Raw genomic sequence first — 17,946 nt, 5'->3', positions numbered from 1 at the left:
TCAGGAAAGCACCACTAGGCCCAAGCAGATCTCTGTTTTGAAAGAGTTAAATGTTTAGTGGACTACCTCTAAACTTTTAAACTAGTGTGAGTAATTTTTAAGAGTAACCATAATAATGCTAAAATAGTACCCTTTGTTTACGAGTAATCTATAAATGTTGCCTTCTTGAGAGGGTTACAGTTAGATTTAGTGTATAACCTATGATAGGAACTTGTTACTACCTGCATATCTTTGTTTATGGTCTGATCTGGTAGGACCTTGACAGAACAGGATGGAATGAGCAAGCTATGAACACTGCTTCAGGCATGTCCACATCAGGTGTCTCATGGAGGAGTAGTTTAACTGTAGGCTGCACAGTCGCCTTCGGAGCTTGTTTAATAATACCAGTGCCCAGGCTCTAAGCTGAACGTGCCAGATCAGAATCCTCAGGACATGGCACCCCTATATGTGTATGTGGCTAAAGCTCTGGGGATTCCAGTGCACCCTGGGAGTTGAGAAGCATTGGTGTCCTGTATGACGCCATCAGTCCTGTCTGTGCTGGTGTGGAATCAGACCTTTCATTATTTGTATTTTATTTGACACATCTCTATTAAATGGCTACTGTGTGTCAGGTACTATCAGAGATACAGGGTGACCAAAACAGTTATCATCCTGCAAAATATGCAAGCATATACTGATATTTTGGTAAAGTAATGTAGTAAGTATTTAAGTAGCTGTAAAATAAGCCCCAAGAAAAAAGGAGCAAACTAACTGTTGGGAGCAGATGTTGAGGGGAGCCTTCCCCTTGAGAGGGTGACATTTGAGCTGGTTTGGGGTAACAGTTCACTAAAGAGAAAAAGGGGAAAGACATCCATACGCAGACAATGCCATATTGTTCCTGAAGGAAAGATATGTAGCCACAGTGGCACTTCTGTGAGTACAACCTGCAATCGTTCAACTGACATGTTGGGGCCTTAGCGGGTAGGAAGTAATGAAGAGTTGCTAGTTTTTGTCCAGGTCACCAGGACTGAAAGAATAAATCCGGTCAGGACATTTTTGGAAAATAGTCTCTAATGCATCCTGGTAAACAAGTTGCTGTTAGTGTCCACATATCCAAGAGGTTGGCAGTAAAAAAGCACAATTTCTAAAATTTGAAATCGTTCTACTTGTGTTCCTCTGTAGGTTGGTACAGGTCTTGGGCCTACACTGGAGTTTTATGCGCTTGTATCTCAGGAACTACAGAGAGCTGACTTGGGTCTTTGGAGAGGTGAAGAAGTAACTCTTAGCAATCCAAAAGGTAATGCCTATCTGTAAGTTAGTTGGTTTGTGTTACTCAGATCAGGTAATGGACTCTGATGGTTTATTAAATATATTTAATTTCTAATGGACAACTGTGCTTGCTTCTTTATAGCCTCTGTTTTCTCATTTATCAAGTAGGGAAGGCCTCTCCAGTTCTAGAGGACTTCATTCAGTGATCTGCACTCCCATTTTGAGAATACTTAATTTCTTAAATGTTCTTAGTTACCAGGTTTTGTTTTGTTTTTGGAAACATCATCTAAAGTTTGGTGAATTGCTTGTTTTTCAGGAAGCCAAGAAGGGACCAAGTATATTCAAAACCTCCAGGGCCTGTTTGCGCTTCCCTTTGGTAGGACAGCAAAGCCAGCTCATATCGCAAAGGTTAAGATGAAGTTTCGCTTCTTAGGAAAATTAATGGCCAAGGCTATCATGGATTTCAGATTGGTAAGTTTAGGATGGTTTGCTTTTTGCAGGTTTGGTGTAGAATGTTCTGTGCAAGTACCTCAGTCTCCTGTAGTTACTGCTATACTTCAGAGCAGTGCTTCTAAAACTTTAATACACATATGAATTACTTGGGGATTTTGTTAAAATGCCAGTTCTGATTCAGTTGGGCAGGGGTAAGACTGTCCTACTGTCCAAGATTCTAAGTTTTCCTATCAGCTCCCAGGGCACGCCCAATTGCCAGGTTGTGGACCACTCCTTGGGTAGCAAGGATTCAGATAATCAGGCAAGTTAAGGTGGTATTAATTATTTATTTTTTAGAGTCTGACATTACCTTTTCAATTCGGTAGGAAAGTTTGTGCATGTAACTAAACTTCATTAAATTTACATTAGAGTGCTGTTGTGAAAATAACCCAAGTGATCAGCATTCATAGAGGTTGGAATGTTTCTGGACGTTTCTTCATTTCTTTTTCTCTTGAATTTCTGGCCTCAAGCAATCCCCTCACATTGGCCTCCCACAGCACTGGGGAGGTACAGGCACGAAGCCACCATGCTCTTCTCCCGTTTCCGGAGGCACTTTATCAGTATGTTTAATAAGACATTTTCACCTGTGGCCAAATTGACAAGTTTACAATTTCACTTTAACTGAAGAGTGGGCAGTTTATCAGTTAAGTTTAGAAGTTCCATTTAGTTTGCTATTTTAAATGTAGTAAGTTTTTTCCCTTAACATTTTTTGCTTTGGGATATTCAATAATACAGACTACAGTGGAGTTGCGTTTAGAGCCCCAAATCAAGAGAATTAATCAGTTTTGTGTAGTGGGAGAAATAGTTCCTAACTACAGAATTTTCTTTCTTGGGGATTACTGGACCTATTAATATTTAAATGATCTCCTGAAGTGCCTTAGATGGAGGTAATGCTGGAAGCTTAGTGTGACAGTGAAAATATTATGCATATTCCGTTTCAGGTGGACCTTCCCCTTGGCTTACCCTTTTATAAATGGATGCTACGGCAAGAAACTTCACTGACATCACACGATTTGTTTGACATCGACCCAGTTGTAGCCAGATCAGTTTATCACCTAGAAGACATTGTCAGACAAAAGAAAAGACTTGAACAAGATAAATCCCAGGTAGGCTTAGAAGAAACAGTCGAGTGGATCAGGTCTTTATTTTAGAAAAATGAGGCTTTTGTTAAATGGTTTGTATTTGTCTCAGTTGTTATAGTAATGTTTTATTTTAGGAGATTTTAATTCTTTTATTATACTAACTAAGACATACGATTTCACAGTGGGTCACATGACCTATACTCAGAGCAGGTTATAAACTTCTTGATTAGCAAATAAAATACAATTCTAAATCAGACCATAAATAAGAACTCTAATGTATCTGGGCAGATATTATATCATCTTTTAGTAAGCATTTGAATCAGTAAAACTATTCTCAGAACAGATTTATTTTCAAGAAAGGTACCTTAATTTAGGAACAGTGTTGTTTCAAGAGATCTCAGGAAGATATTTTTTAAAGGTCACTGTGAGTGCCAACAACTATTCCTTGGTAATACATGTTGAGGTTTCTCTGTGACATCTCATAGATAACCTTGAACTTCATATCATTACTGTGTAATTTTAATGTATATAATTAACAATAGATAAATTACTTAATCTGAGATTAATAATGGTTCTGTATCTGGTATTAGAAGAAAACAAGGTTCTATTTTTTTTGTGGCACAAACCCAGAAAGCTTCTGTTTGGACTGGTAACTTGGACCAATATTAAATCAACCCTCATTTTATAAATAAGTAAGAATAGCACATTGAGATTCTGTAGTGAGGGAGAGTGTCACCTCTCCTGATGAGGTTGAGAGGATCTTACAATAGAGGGATAAGATTTTAGAGTGCCTTTTCATTAGAAGATTTGTAAGGAGATTCACTTTATCCCCCGTATTAATTTGTAATTATGTGGTGCTGTTTCGAAAAGTAAGTCTATTAAGAGAAATTGGTATTCAAAGAGGCTAAGTCCACTTTTCTGTACAAAATTTGTCATTTTAGAATTTTTAGAACCATTTTGGTTTTCACTTAACAACTTGGTAAGTTTTAAACTATTACAGTGTTGTTTAGGATTATCTCTTAGGTAAATAATGGCAAAACAAAAAAAGGAAGAACAAAAAAGCAAGTAAAACAGGAGACTCTGTTTTAGGTACCATATATATGTTAATTTATTTAATCCCAGCAACTACCATGTGAGATTGGGGTATTGTTATCTCTATTTTACTGGTGAGCAAACCAGGGCAGACAGGTTGAGCAACCTGCCTAAGGTCACTGACACACCTAGAGAACACAGAGCAGGAGCTCAAACCCAGGCTGTCTGCATGCTTCCACACCATGCAACCTCTATTATATATGCTTGTCTCAAATGCAGTACGCCGCCACAGTTCTCTTGTCAGTAGTTTTTGTTTGTTTGTTTGTTTTTGAGATTTGTTCTATCCTTTATTATTCCTGATGTTGTCAGTTTAAAAATAGAAAATGAATGGCACAGAATCCACACTCCAGAAATTGACATAATAACCCACTGTGAACAAGAGCATGAGAAATGGTGACATTCTGAAAAACCACGTCCTGTTTCTTTAATAAAGTATAGAGATGGGGCAAGTTGTCCTGGCTCGGACTCTACTTGGTAGCTTAAAGTCTCTAGAGATACGGAAAATGTGCTAGAATTTATAATGTCCTAGAGATGTTTAAAGGGAATTTACATTAGTTTCTCGACTTACTATGTAAAATCTAGAGAAACTAATGTAAATTCCCTTTAAACATCTCTAGGACATTGTAAATTCTAGATTCCTGTCTAATAACAACACTTTGTAATGCACATCTTTACAAATAAATTTACCAATTTCCTTGGTAGCTATGAGAGGAGACTTTCCAATAGTGTAATAGTAATCACCTTAATCTGTGACAGGGAGTATGAGGATAGTTTTGAGAACTTACCAGTGGGGGAACATGAAAATGGAGAACTTTTTTTGTTTTTTTTTTTAATCTTTCTGCTGAAGAATACCTCAAATGTAAAATAAAATGCCTCCCTTTGGAGGACTTCAAATGGCACCTAAAATGGAGAGAGGCTTAAAAGTGGGTTTTTGCAGAGAAGCAAAAATGGACATAATTTTGTGACCATTTACTTTCAATAATCTGCTGCCTCCTTGGTATTCTGAATTATTTAGAATCCTAAACAGCATTTAGTTTGCTCTTTAAAAAATGACTAATTAATTAATCAGAACATTCTAACTATTTCTAGTTTAAATGACTTAATTTTCTGTACCTTAATTGTTAGCCTATAGGAATTTCGTACACGGAGGCATTTCCAGTTTGGAAAGCCATTTGTCTTCTTTCTCCTAACTTGATGTCTTCATTTTTAGATGGAATTTACATTTTGGTATGTAGGGTTTTGATCCTTAAGTTTAAAAAAAATTTGCATAGGCCTTTTATAATCTTACACATTTTTAAAAAGTGAGTAATAAAGATTTTTTAACATTTGTCTTACAAAGTATTGCTTGCCTTTTTCTTAGGGATTTCTTGGAACTTTTTTTTTTTTTTTTTTTTTTTTTTTTAATCACAGTGTTGCTGCATGGATACAAACTTGTTATGCATCAGAGACCTGAAGTAGTTGAATGAAGCCTCTGCAGGCTTCATTCTGTACACTCGAGCTTTGCAGGGGGAGAAAGTTAATCACTATCACTAGATAGTACGTTTTTTATATTTACAATTTCCCAACTGTATTATCAGTATTTGCTGTATACTTATACAGTATTGGATTCAAGATTAGCCTAGAATTAATGAAAAGTTTGTCTAGTTCTAGGGTCCACATTCTTAAAATTAACTAATATGCAACCTATTATGCACTTACTGTGAAATTTGATTTGCATGTGCTTAAATTGAGCAGCAGCATCCCATAATGAAGAAGGACTTCAGCCCTCTTTTCTTATACTTACTTCCTTTGTGATCTCAGTGACTTGTTCATATGTAGATTATGACCAGGAAAAAAATAAAGAAGCTACGAGTTAAAGGAAACCATCAGCTTTATTAGGATATCTTTTATTTTTTTAAACAAAAAACTGTGAGTTAATTTTGCTTGATACCATTTCTCCCCCATTTGTGTTTTTTAGACCAAAGAGAGTCTACAGTATGCATTAGAAACCCTGACTATGAATGGCTGCTCAGTTGAAGATCTAGGACTGGATTTCACTCTGCCAGGGTTTCCCAATATCGAACTGAAGAAAGGAGGGAAGGATATACCAGTCACTATCCACAATTTAGAGGAGTATCTAAGAGTATGTAATTGTGCGTCTTTGGGGGGTAGGCCAGTTGTGAAGACAGAGGACTTGGCCTGATTGTACCTTGCTTCTGGCTGCACACGCTATGGCTTGAGACCTTCCGCATCCCCAGGACCAGTGCATGAAGGCTGCTTGACTCAAGAGCTCTTTGCTCTTAAGTGCACATATCAGATATTTCTTGTCTTATATAACCTTGAATTATTTCTCCTCAGGCTTGAATGCTGTCTAATTACACCACATTTTCCTAGTTTAAAAAATTAGTGAAAAGAGAGATCATTTGTGTTCTTACTAAATTGCGTTTTTGCATTTCCATCAAGGCAGCTACCTTGACAGAGTTTATTCCAGGCATGCGCAGTGCACACTTTTATGTTTGGTGACACCTTTCAAATTACTGACTTATGGGCGAGGTGCAATGGCTCACACCTGTAATCCAGCACTTTGGGAGGCAGAGGCAGGAGGAGGATTACTAGAGGCCAGAAGTTCAAGACCAGCCTGGGCAACAAAGTGGGGGCCTCATCTCTACCAAAAAATGCAAAAATTAGCTGGGTGTGGTGACACGAGCCTGTAGTCCCAGCCACTTGGGAGGCTGAGGTGGGAGGGCGCTTGAGCCCTGGAGTTCAAAGTTACAGTGAGTCAAGGTTGCACCACTGCACTCCAGCCTGGGCGACAGAGTGAGACCCTTTCTCTTAAAAATACATATATATATATGTAGACAGGTTGGGTTCTAAGAACTTCACAGGATTTAGAACATTTTACATTAAAAATTAAAAACCTGGCCGGGCGCAGTGGCTCATGCCTGTAATCCCAGCACTTTGGAAGTCCGAGGTGGGCGGATTACGAGGTCAGGAGATCAAGACCATCCTGGCTAACACAGTGAAACCCCATCTCTACTAAAAATACAAAAAATGAGCCGGGTGTGGTGGCAGGCGCCTGTAGTCCCAGCTACTTGGGAGGCTGAGGCAGGAGAATGGCATGAACCCAGGAGGCAGAGCTTGCAGTGAGTGAAGATCACACCACTGCACTCCAACCTGGGCGACAGAGCAAGACTCCATCTCAAAAAAAAAGAAAAAAAAAGTTAAAAACCCTTAATAGTGGCTAATTGTGATTCTTCAAACATTACCTTTAATTCTCAATAATATTTTATCCTCTTCGGAAATGCTCATTTGATTCCCATCTAGTGAGGCAATATATAACTCTATGGCATAGGTTTCACATAAATAGATTTTTAAAACGCACTAAATATATATATGGCTGGACACAGTGGCTCATGCCTGTAATCCCAGCACTTTGGGCGGCTTAGGTGGGCAGATCACGAGGTCAGGAGTTCAAGACCAGCCTGGCCAACATAGTGAAACCCCATCTCTACTAAAAATACAAAAATTAGCCAGGTGTGGTGGTGCACACCTGTAGTCCCAGCTACTGAGGAGGCAGAGGCAGGAGAATCGCTTGAACCCAGGAGGTGGAGGTTCCAGTGAGCCACTATTGCACCACTACACTCCAGTTTGGGCAACAGAGTGAGACTTCGTCTCAAAAAAAAAAAAAAAGCATGTATATATTAATTTGTGATGCTTGACTATATTTGCCAAATTCAGGAAAAGTAATTTTATTTGAACACAAATTGTATTTTAAATTACAACTATATATAGATCCTTATTACCAATGTTTGACAAATTTGTTTTGGTTTATTCCTGACATGGGGTGGAAAGGGCATTGGATTTAGGTCAGAATGGCCACCTACCCCTTGAACTGACCTTTCCACTAACTTGCTGTGGGACTTTAGATGGAGCCTCTGAAAAACTTCATCTCCAGTTTCTTCATCAGCTTTAAAAGAGAGAGAGATTATAGGTTAAATAATAACCGGCTGGGCGCAGTGGCTCATGCCTGTAATCTCAGCACTTTGGGAGGCTGAGCCGGGTGGATCACGAGGTCAGGAGTTCAAGACCAGCCTGACAAACATGGTGAAACCCCGTCTCTACTAAAAATACAAAAATTAGCCAGGCATGGTGGTGCACACCTGTAGTCCCATCTACTCGGGAGGCTGAGGCAGGAGAATTGCTTGAACCGGGGAGGCGGAGGTTGCAGTGACCTGAGATCATGCCACTGCAATCCAGCCTGGGCGACAAAGCGAGACTCTGTCTCAAAAGAAATAATAATAACAACCAAAATCCCCTGTTACTTACCAGTTGTGTGATTCATAAGTAATTCCTTTTTAAAAGTCAGTGGGACTGTCTTCTCATCCTGTTTCTTCTGACTTTGTGAAAGCTATTCTTCCATCTTCCTAGCAAATAATGAGTTAACATTTAGATTGTTGGACCAGTAGGAGTTGCTTTTTCTTACCCTCCAATTGCGTGTGACTTCATTTCCAGGCTTTGCCTACTTCTAATAGGAAGCACACACTGCAGACAGGTTGGGTCTAAGAACTTCCTAGGATTTAGAACTAAACATTTTACATTAAAAATTAAAAACCCTTCATAGTGGGTAATTGTGATTCTTCAAACATTACCTTTAATTCATTTTATCCTCTTGGGAAGTTCTCATTTGATTCCCATCTAGTGAGGTAATATAACTCTATGGCATGGGTTTAACATAAGTAGATTTTTAAAACATACTAAATATAAATGCACATGGCATTTTTTTACGTTTTGTTATTAGTAAGAGCCCCACATTAGATGTCAACCTGAGGTTTTACTCATGTAGTTTTCTGGCAGGTATTTTAAAGACTTAATAACTTATTTATTCTTTATTAAGTGATTCAGAAGGGTGTTTCACTGTACTTTGCCACATATTAAATAATAAAGAGATTTGAAATTTTGTCACAGTTCTTTGAAAACTTTCTTTTTGCAGCTGGTTATATTCTGGGCACTAAATGAAGGCGTTTCTAGGCAATTTGATTCGTTCAGAGATGGATTTGAATCAGTCTTCCCACTCAGTCATCTTCAGTACTTCTACCCGGAGGAAGTGAGTAGCTTATGTCTAAAAAATGGTCATACCTATAGTTTTAGTGGAATGTTTCTGTGCTGCCTAGTCAAAGACGGTATTGTTGCACAAAAACAACAAAATGGGTGTTTGATAGCATGGGATGGTTTGGGAAAGACAAGGAAAGAAAGAATTCCTGAGCAAGTAAGAATGTTAAGTAGGTGTCCTCTCTTAGATTGGAGGAGCGGGTTCCACGCGTGACAGAGTAAGCATAGCATCTTTGTCAGCCTAGACCCTCAGTGCCATTCAGTGGAGAATGGGGACTTGTGTGGTGTGTGGCATGTTCTGCATGTTTCTGTACTGCTGTGGAAGCCAAGAGACATGGAGGGGCCTTTACTTTATTCCTTAATGAAACTTCGATTCGATGAGACATTGTTTCACAAAGTTAGTCCTTGAAGTTTTAAGAAACTATTACAAATTATCTAATTGCCAAATACAGAGAATACTTCTGAGAATGGAAGAAATGGATTTATGTGCTTGGTTTTCTCTAGCCATCTGTATTAGTCGGTTTTCATGCTGCTGATGAAGACGTACCCGAGATTGGGCAATTTACAAAAGAAAGAAATGTATTAGACTTAGAGTTCCACGTGGCTGGGGAGGCCTCACAGTCGTGGTGGAAGGTGAAAGGCACATCTTACGTGGCAGCAGACAGGACAAGTGCTTGTGCGGGGAAACTCCCTTTTAAAACCATCAGATCTCATGAGACATGTTCACTATTATGAGAATAGCCTGGGAAAGACCCGCCCCCCCATGATTCAGTTACCTCCCACCGGGTCATTCCCACAGCAGGTGGGAATTGTGGGAGTTACCATTCAAGATGAGATTTGGGGTATGGGCACAGCCAAACCATATTACCATCTTTACCTGAAGTGCCAAATCTCAAAAGAAGTGCTCACTGGTCGTGAGATATAGAAAGGCTCTAGAATGTGTCCAGTTTCCCTCCGTTTTGAAATCTTTTTATTTACTGTTTGAATACTAGTTTTAGAGTGTACGTCCACTACTGACTGAATCTGTAAATTTTTGATTAACTTAATATCTTAATCTCAGTTATATTTGTGTCTACTTTGATTTACTACTTTTTTTAAGCATGTAGTGTGCCTGATACTTGTAGGCACTGCTTGTCACCTGGAATAGAGTCATGGTCCTCACCACTTGCTGTATAACCTTATCCAAGTTACTGTATCTGATAGGACTGTTTATCTGTAAAATTGGAATAACCCCTGTCAGAGTAATGGAAATTAAATAGGCTGGGCACAATTGGGAGATGGAGGTGGGAAGATCACTTGAGCTCAGAAATTTAAGATTAGCCTGGGCAACATAGTGAGACCTCGTCTAAAATAAAAATAAAAATTATTAGCTGGGCATGGTGGTATGCACCTGTAGTCTCAGCTACTTGGAAGGCTGAGGTTGGAGGATCACTTGAGCCCAGGAGATCATGACGGTAGTGAGCTGTGATTAGGCCACTATACTCCAGCCTGGGCAACAGAGCAAGGCTTTGTCTTTAAATATATAGGAGCAAACAGTGAGCAGTATATAATAGATACTAAATTTCATTGGCCTCAAATTGGATTTTCTCGAAGTATGCAGTCTTCTACAAATCAGCAGTTAACCAGAGGAAAGGCATGGTTTTAATTTGAAACCAATGTTAGATTTTCTAAGGACATGAAAGCATATATTGCTTTCTAATATGCCATCTATAATATCTAGGTTGGTCCCCATACAACCAACCATATGGCGTAGACATGCCTCTCTACGAAGTGTAAAGACCTACCCATTTGCTGTGTCCTAGTTCAGCTTGCTTATCCCACTTCTTTCTCCAGCTCAGTGTTCTCTCCCTTGGCATCTGTTACTGTATACTTTTGTGTTTCTGAAAGCCAGGATTTATAAAATCTCCCTGATTAGAAGCAGATTGTCCATTTAAAGCACCTAAAGTAATGAGACGAAAGGAAAACTGAAATCAAGGGTCATCAGGTGTTTTTGGTTTGAGAGGAAGGGTTTCTCCAGAACCAAGTCCCTACAGATGGGCAGGGTGCTTAATAGTGTACAGCTAAAAAGGAAGTGGAATTTCTAAATTTTTTTTTTAGAAAGAGGTCCCAAGCAGAAAGTTTTAGTACTGAGACTGATACTCTTGTGTGGTACACATAGACCTTTATTTTCACTCAGGTAAGCAAATGTTTCTTTCCTAATTCTCTTTACCCTTATTTGAACTCACAGCTGGATCAGCTCCTTTGTGGCAGTAAAGCAGACACTTGGGATGCAAAGACACTGATGGAATGCTGCAGGCCTGATCACGGTTACACTCATGACAGGTGAGTACTGGGCTCTGCCGGGTTTTCTATTCATTCTGAAGAATGTGGAGAGGGGGGGGTGTGTGTATGCACACATGCACACGTGTAAACAACAAAAATTGGAGTGGTTCATTTGAAAATGTGTCTGCCTATTAATGGATGCTTGCTTCTGTTTTGGCCTTACTTCTCTCAAGATAGGAAATTAAGACCCAAGGGTTTCTTTCTCAAGTATTTCTGTGAAAATACTAGGGGTTGGGGAAGACAGATTTAACCCTGTTCCCCATTATTACACATAGTGAAGCAGAAATATCTGTACAGTACCAGATCAGGTCTGTCTTATTACAACTGGAATCATTCCATTTGAATTCTAGTCATAACAGAAACAAATTTGATTGAGTACATTGTAATGGAAATACATGTGTAATTTAAAAGTGCTAATCTAATTTTGACGTCATGTGATGCAATGCAATGTGATTAAAACTCTAACCTGCTGAAATAATTGTGGTATATTTATTTCTGTTATAGTCGGGCTGTGAAGTTTTTGTTTGAGATTCTCAGTAGTTTTGATAATGAGCAGCAGAGGTTATTTCTCCAGTTTGTGACTGGTAGCCCAAGATTGCCTGTTGGAGGTGGGTACGATGTTGATGTTTAGCATTTATTCTACCTATGGGTGGGTTTGTGAGTGTGAAACTTCAGGACCATCAGCAAGAGATTCTTTATCTCACTTGCAGTGCCTCTTAGTTATTCCAATATCATTAGAGTACATTGAGACCACTAGCAGGGAAATTCGTGGGGTTTGTCTTAAATTGAAGTGGGATTACTAATACATGTGTGATGCTGGTTAGATAAAATTCCAGGCCATTTGTACATTCTAAACTCTTAGTTGACTTAGATGAGAATGGATTCTAAAATCTGGTTTTTCAGATTGAATCCTAATATAAGTTAAATTGGTATTCTATTGTTTTTGGTTTGTTTTGTTTTTTGAGACAGGATCTCACTCTGTCGCCCAGGCTGGAGTGCGGTGGCGTGATCTTGGCTCACTGCAACCTTTGCCTCCTGGGCTCAAGCGAGATCCTCCTGCCTCAGCCTCCTGTCTAGCTGGGACTACAGGCACAACACAGCACCATGCCTGGCTAATTTTTGTGTTTTTGTTGAGATAGGGTTTCTCCATGTTGCCCAGGCTGGTCTGAAACTCTCAAGCGACTGACTCAGCTCGGCCTCCCAAAGTGCTGAGATTACAGCCGTGAACCACTGTGGGTATTCCATTTTAAAAATCAGAAGGCATAAAGAACCGTTGCCTCCATGTTACATAGCGATTTTTTAAATGATAAAGCAGGTTCCTTGCACTTACTGTATATTGAATGTGTAATTGCCAAGCAAGAAAGAATGCCTTGTGTATAATATTGTACAGCAGAGCGGTGGAATGTTTTCTGATAGTTGATGTTTTTTAAAAACTTAAGTTCCTTGTCTGTCTTTTTCTCTTAATCAGGATTCCGGAGTTTGAATCCACCTTTGACAATTGTCCGAAAGACATTTGAATCAACAGAAAACCCAGATGACTTCTTGCCCTCTGTAATGACTTGTGTGAACTATCTTAAGTTGCCGGACTATTCAAGCATTGAGATAATGCGTGAAAAACTGTTGATAGCAGCAAGAGAAGGGCAGCAGTCGTTCCATCTTTCCTGATCACAACAAGAAATGCAGTGTCTGCCTGTTACAGCAAAAGAAACAAATCATGATTTCTTTTCTAATGTATCACCTGAGTCAAGGAAACATGTTACGCCTTCTTGTTGTAGGAAAAACGGCTTGCAGATTATAAAGAGACATTTGGTTGATATTCATTAATGGCCCCATGGACTTAAAGTGATCAGGCCCTAAAACGTTGTTGTGATGAGGTTTCTTTAGCAAGTTCTTGTTTAAATTATCATTTATTTGATGAGTGAAGTTTTTAACATGCTTTGCTGTGTGAAATTTAAAAAAGGGATGTTTTTCCAGGCTGGAACAATAAATGTCGCTGTGCAGTTTAATTCTGGGCTGTGTGTATCCATCTAGCCAAGTCTGCAGTTCTGTTTCCTCCAAAGTCAACTCTTGTACATAAGTACAGAAATTTAAGCTCACATGTATTTGACAAATATAGTTTAGTAGACTAGCTCTATGTGCTTTTCACTTTCCTCTGATTTTCTCTCCCTGATTCATTATTGTCTGTGCAGCTCACAGTTGTTTTTGTATACAACTCACAGTTCTCCAATTTTCATTACCCATGGGCTCGTGACCCATGGGTTCATTGTCCCATGTTCTGTCCAGTTCAGATCTAATTTAAAATTCATTGGATGGAAATATATTGAATATAATTCAGCTTTTGTAACTAGGTAGACTTTTCTTATAGTTTAGTTTGAATATAGTTTAGGGTATTACTGGCTTTTTGCCAGGTGACACACTAGGACTGTTTCCATGGCAATTCCAGCAGCAACAGCCTCTGGAGTGAGACAGGGAAAGCTCGTTTGTTTCTTTTATGAAGGTGAAGAAGTCTACAGCTTGGGCTGGCCGGTATTTATTATTCTGTGGCCAGAGCATTTTAAATTAATGTAAAATTTTTAAACAGACTAAGCAGTTTTCCTTCCCTGTTGGAGTAAAAAAAAAAAAAAATTTCTCTTTGTTTTTGTTTTACATTTTTGTTCATAGTCTTCTTTATTCCACGCTCCTCTTCCCCTTCTCCCAGTGCTGACTTGGGACAAAACAGTTCAGCCTTTGTCTCGACGCAGATAAAAGCACCTGTAAGCAATGCTGTCCAGTCGTTTTATGTGCTGATTTCTCAAATCTGCAATAATCCATCAGGTTAATGTTTTTACCTGAAAATAAAGAAAGTTTGCTTCACCTTTTTGTTTATAGTTTTGTGCTGTACGCATAACTTTCAATTGTATAGATGTATTTCAATGCAAGGAAATCGGCGTGTCTCCATGATTCGCATCATGGCTGATTTTGCTATTCAAACAATTTATAATAACAACTTGAAGAACCTAAAATGTGAAGAGAAAATGGGAGGAGATTCCTTCCTAAGGTCCAAAATTAAGCCTGTGGCATAAATTTGAAGGAATTTTCCATAATTCATCTCCTTGAAAATAAGAGATGAGCTAGTTTTTTGTTTTTTGGTTTTTTTTTTTTAATTGAACTTTGAGAAATCAATTTTCTTTGACTGTTCTGTAAGTCTTATTTCATTGACATAGGCCCTTTTCCCTATCCCACCACCCAAAAGAAACTCAGTGGCTTGTTTGACAGATTGCTGTGTCAATTTACACTTATATGGCCTTATATGGAAACGTCCCCTCCTGAGAGTTCACTTGGGTAGTGACCCCATTAAGTGGAAGGGAACTGTCAGAGGAGTTGGGGGCAGAGGAGTCTCTGCCTGTCTCTGCAGAGACTGACGAGTGAATGGCTTTTCCCTGAAATCCAAGAACGGAATTGTTCCTGCAGTTTCACCACTAACAGCACAGTTGCTGAGCAGCTTCATCAAGTGAAGTTAAAGAATGAAACCATTTGTTTTCAGCTGTTCTGATACTTTCCTGCAAACTAAGCACAAGGATTTTTGTGTGAACATAGCATTTTGTTCCTGATTTTTTAAGGGTTCTGTTAAAATTTAGACATGTGTAAACAAAATAATGTTTCATCTGTACTTGACGTTTTATCCATGTTGTGGCCCTGGCAAATTTGGCCTCATCGATTCCAGCTTCTAATAAGTATATATGATGATTTTGACTCAAACTCTAAAGTCTTGAGTGTTTCAAAGTCTGTAGTTATCTGTTTAAAAGCCTCAGCCTTTAGCTTATTCCTCCTCCAATACACGGGACCTTTGGCTAATTTGGGGCAAGAAAACTCTTAAAGCAATCTCTCTTGGCAGAGGCCTTATTGCATCAGAGGGAAAAAGTATATACTTCATTTGCTGTAACTCCAGTTATGCCTTAAATTTATTTGCTTGGTAATCCTATCAACAAACACTAATTTCTTAGTATACTTTAAACACTTAGTTCGATAGCAGCTGAGATTTTGTTGTCCTTTAGTTCTTGCTGAGATGGAGTCAGTCAGATGTTAGTCATAGCTAACACCGAATTTGCGTTGTCATTTAGACAGTTACTGATTTGATCTGCTTTATACATGAGAACTTATTTTTAACTATTCTACTTTAAGAAAGAAGAGGTAGCTAAATGTAATCCCCTCTTCCTATGCCCCCAGAAAACTGAACTGTAAGTTCTAGGTAGACTAATTGGGAGTGGACATGGAGTTTTAGATGCCTTAGCCAAACCCAGCAGAAACCTTTCACACAGCCACTCATTATAAGAAATGCAGATTTTTCTCTTCTCATGCTTGTCTCTGGTTCCCTGCATTTGTAGTGACAGAACTTTCTTTCACTAGCAGGATATAAAGAAAGTAATTATGCTTGGAGTCCCTCTTTACTGGGTTTGAGTTAGGTACATAACATGGAAAGGAGTGGTGCTTTCAAATGAATGTGACCACTCCCTATTGCGGAGTGACTTCCCTAGGGCATCCTATACATCCTAACACAGAAGGCCAAGGGACAGAGCACCAACTTCGGTATCCAAGAAATTAGATCCAAAACTCTTGATTCTCCACACTGAGGACTGTCGCGAGTAAGTTGTAAGTTTGCTGTCTTCCTTCTGGCTTAGCAGGTGCTGCGGCTGTACTCTGGACTCCCGTCAGTGAGCGTGAGCTCAGGAAATGGGAGTGGAGTCTATTCCAAAAAAAAATGTGATGAAGTTTTTCATACAAGTGCATTCATATGCCAAATCCTTTTTGGAGGGGTCTGGATGCTATTGTTCATTTCTCTACTAGCAAAATGATCAAGCCTTCATTTATTTTAGGCTTTGTTTTTTGATCCATTTTGTTTTCCCTGCTGTAATGAGAACATTGTTCGGACATGTCGTGTTCTGTATTTATGATTCTCTGCAAAATGCTTTTGTATGAGTCCTAGGTTTGACATTGCGGTCGTTGACATACCCGGTAAAGGAAAACGTAGTGACAGATCACTGAAGACGCTTCCTTTGTGACCTCAAAAAAACCCAGACAAAATAGCATTTATAAATAGAGAAAACAGGATTAGCTGTTTTCCGAGAACTTCAAGTTAACAATTCTTATGCAAGGAAAAGTTCTTAACGCTAAAGACTTGTTCCGCATAAAGGAGACATTCTTTAATAATGGAAGAGGTGGTTTTATTTTTACTACAAGCCGACTCATATTTCCAAACCTATAACCAATTGCTGATCTCCTGTGTAAAGCATTTTTTTCCTTTTATCTGAAACAGTGATTTATATGAACTGTTGGAATAATGGAACCTCAAACTACAGATGTGTATGTAAAATTGCATAAATGCACTGACTTCCTTCTCCCTGACTATATTTTTAATAAACAGCATTATCCTACATGGTCAGTTTTATTAAATTATACACAACTAGAGGGTTCTTCTAAGAAGTGGTATGTGCTTGCATGGGTGACTTGGAAAGCTTCCTATTTTGGTGAGTAATGCAGTGAGGGAACTTAGCTTTTTTTGGAGGCAGATAGTGGAGAACACTGTAGAAGACAAATACATTGAAAAAGGTGGCCCTGCTACCTGCTTACTGGTGGAGCACTTGTGTAAGGTATCCCTATGCGCTGGCAAAATAGTGCCCTTGGCATTGAAAATGTGCACAGACAATAGAGCCTTCTGGTTGGAACGCTATGAAGTCATTGTGCTTGTCTTTCATGACTGGCTCTTCTGCCCTTAGCAAATGTCCAGTCTATTTCACTGAAATAGAAAAAGCAAAATAGAATTGATTTGGGAAAGTGAAAGATGGATTTTTGTTAGAAGAGTGATGACAGAACTTAGTTTTATTTTTAAGGGTATGTGTACAGTTACACAGCTCACATACGTATATGCACACATACACGCACACATACATTGTTTTGATACAACTGCCTGAGGGAAAAACACGTTTCCTTTGGTGAATCTCTTGGTCTGTAAAATTTCTAAATCAGAGATGAAAGGCACTACTAAATACAAGCTCACCACAAGACAGGCATCAAAGTTTATAACCAATCTGATGTCTAAATAACCAGTTCTGTGTTTGGAGCTGGGTAGCATTGCACTTCTGGTTGATGTGATTGTATGAATTAGTGTTGGCATGTTAATGGGTATATGGATGAAGTTTTCCATCTTAATGGCAGTTGTTGGGGCACTGTTCTAGTAGAAAGCACAATGTCTTTTCAAACTCTTGAGGCGAATGCATACAAAAGCAGGAGGCATTTTGGGAGGGGAGAGATTCAGCCATTGGAGAACAATTCTCCTAACTCATATGCTTACTGAAGCCCGTGTCATTCCTTCCTCTTTTTTTGAGCCAGGTTAGTAACCTCAAGATTAGCTGGTTTCCTGTGTTGCTTCTCCTCTCACTTTATATGAGAAGGGCAGGAAGAAGGGTCATGCTGATGCCTGGAATAACACTGTCCTTCCTATGCAAGAAATTGCAAGGAACCAGGTCCCAGAACTGCCCCATAACCAGCTCAAATGTCCCATTGTGACTTTGAGGCCCAGGCACACATGCTGGATTCTTGCACTCTCATTGGGAATTGAGGTTTCAGGAATTGACTTTGGTATCTT

General features: G+C 39.1%; 1 protein-coding gene across 36 annotated transcripts in view; it reads left to right on the top strand.

The window, feature by feature from the left end:
* The window catches only part of TRIP12 (thyroid hormone receptor interactor 12), a 157,219-nt gene extending 140,484 nt beyond the window's left edge, over nucleotides 1–16,735 (top strand). For all 36 annotated transcript variants that reach the window (XM_074010394.1, XM_045367828.3, XM_074010389.1 and 33 more), the window contains 8 exons: nucleotides 1,162–1,276; nucleotides 1,565–1,719; nucleotides 2,682–2,846; nucleotides 5,872–6,036; nucleotides 8,884–8,997; nucleotides 11,230–11,324; nucleotides 11,829–11,932; nucleotides 12,793–16,735. In XM_074010394.1, the coding sequence (XP_073866495.1) occupies nucleotides 1,162–1,276; nucleotides 1,565–1,719; nucleotides 2,682–2,846; nucleotides 5,872–6,036; nucleotides 8,884–8,997; nucleotides 11,230–11,324; nucleotides 11,829–11,932; nucleotides 12,793–12,989 (1,110 nt within the window). In that variant the 3' untranslated portion in view covers nucleotides 12,990–16,735. The remainder of the gene's footprint in view (nucleotides 1–1,161; nucleotides 1,277–1,564; nucleotides 1,720–2,681; nucleotides 2,847–5,871; nucleotides 6,037–8,883; nucleotides 8,998–11,229; nucleotides 11,325–11,828; nucleotides 11,933–12,792) is intronic.
* Nucleotides 16,736–17,946: the final 1,211 nt, after the last annotated feature.

Source organism: Macaca fascicularis, chromosome 12 (assembly GCF_037993035.2).
Source record: "Macaca fascicularis isolate 582-1 chromosome 12, T2T-MFA8v1.1".
Lineage (NCBI taxonomy): Eukaryota > Metazoa > Chordata > Mammalia > Primates > Cercopithecidae > Macaca > Macaca fascicularis.
This window is presented reverse-complemented; position numbering and strand designations above follow the sequence as displayed.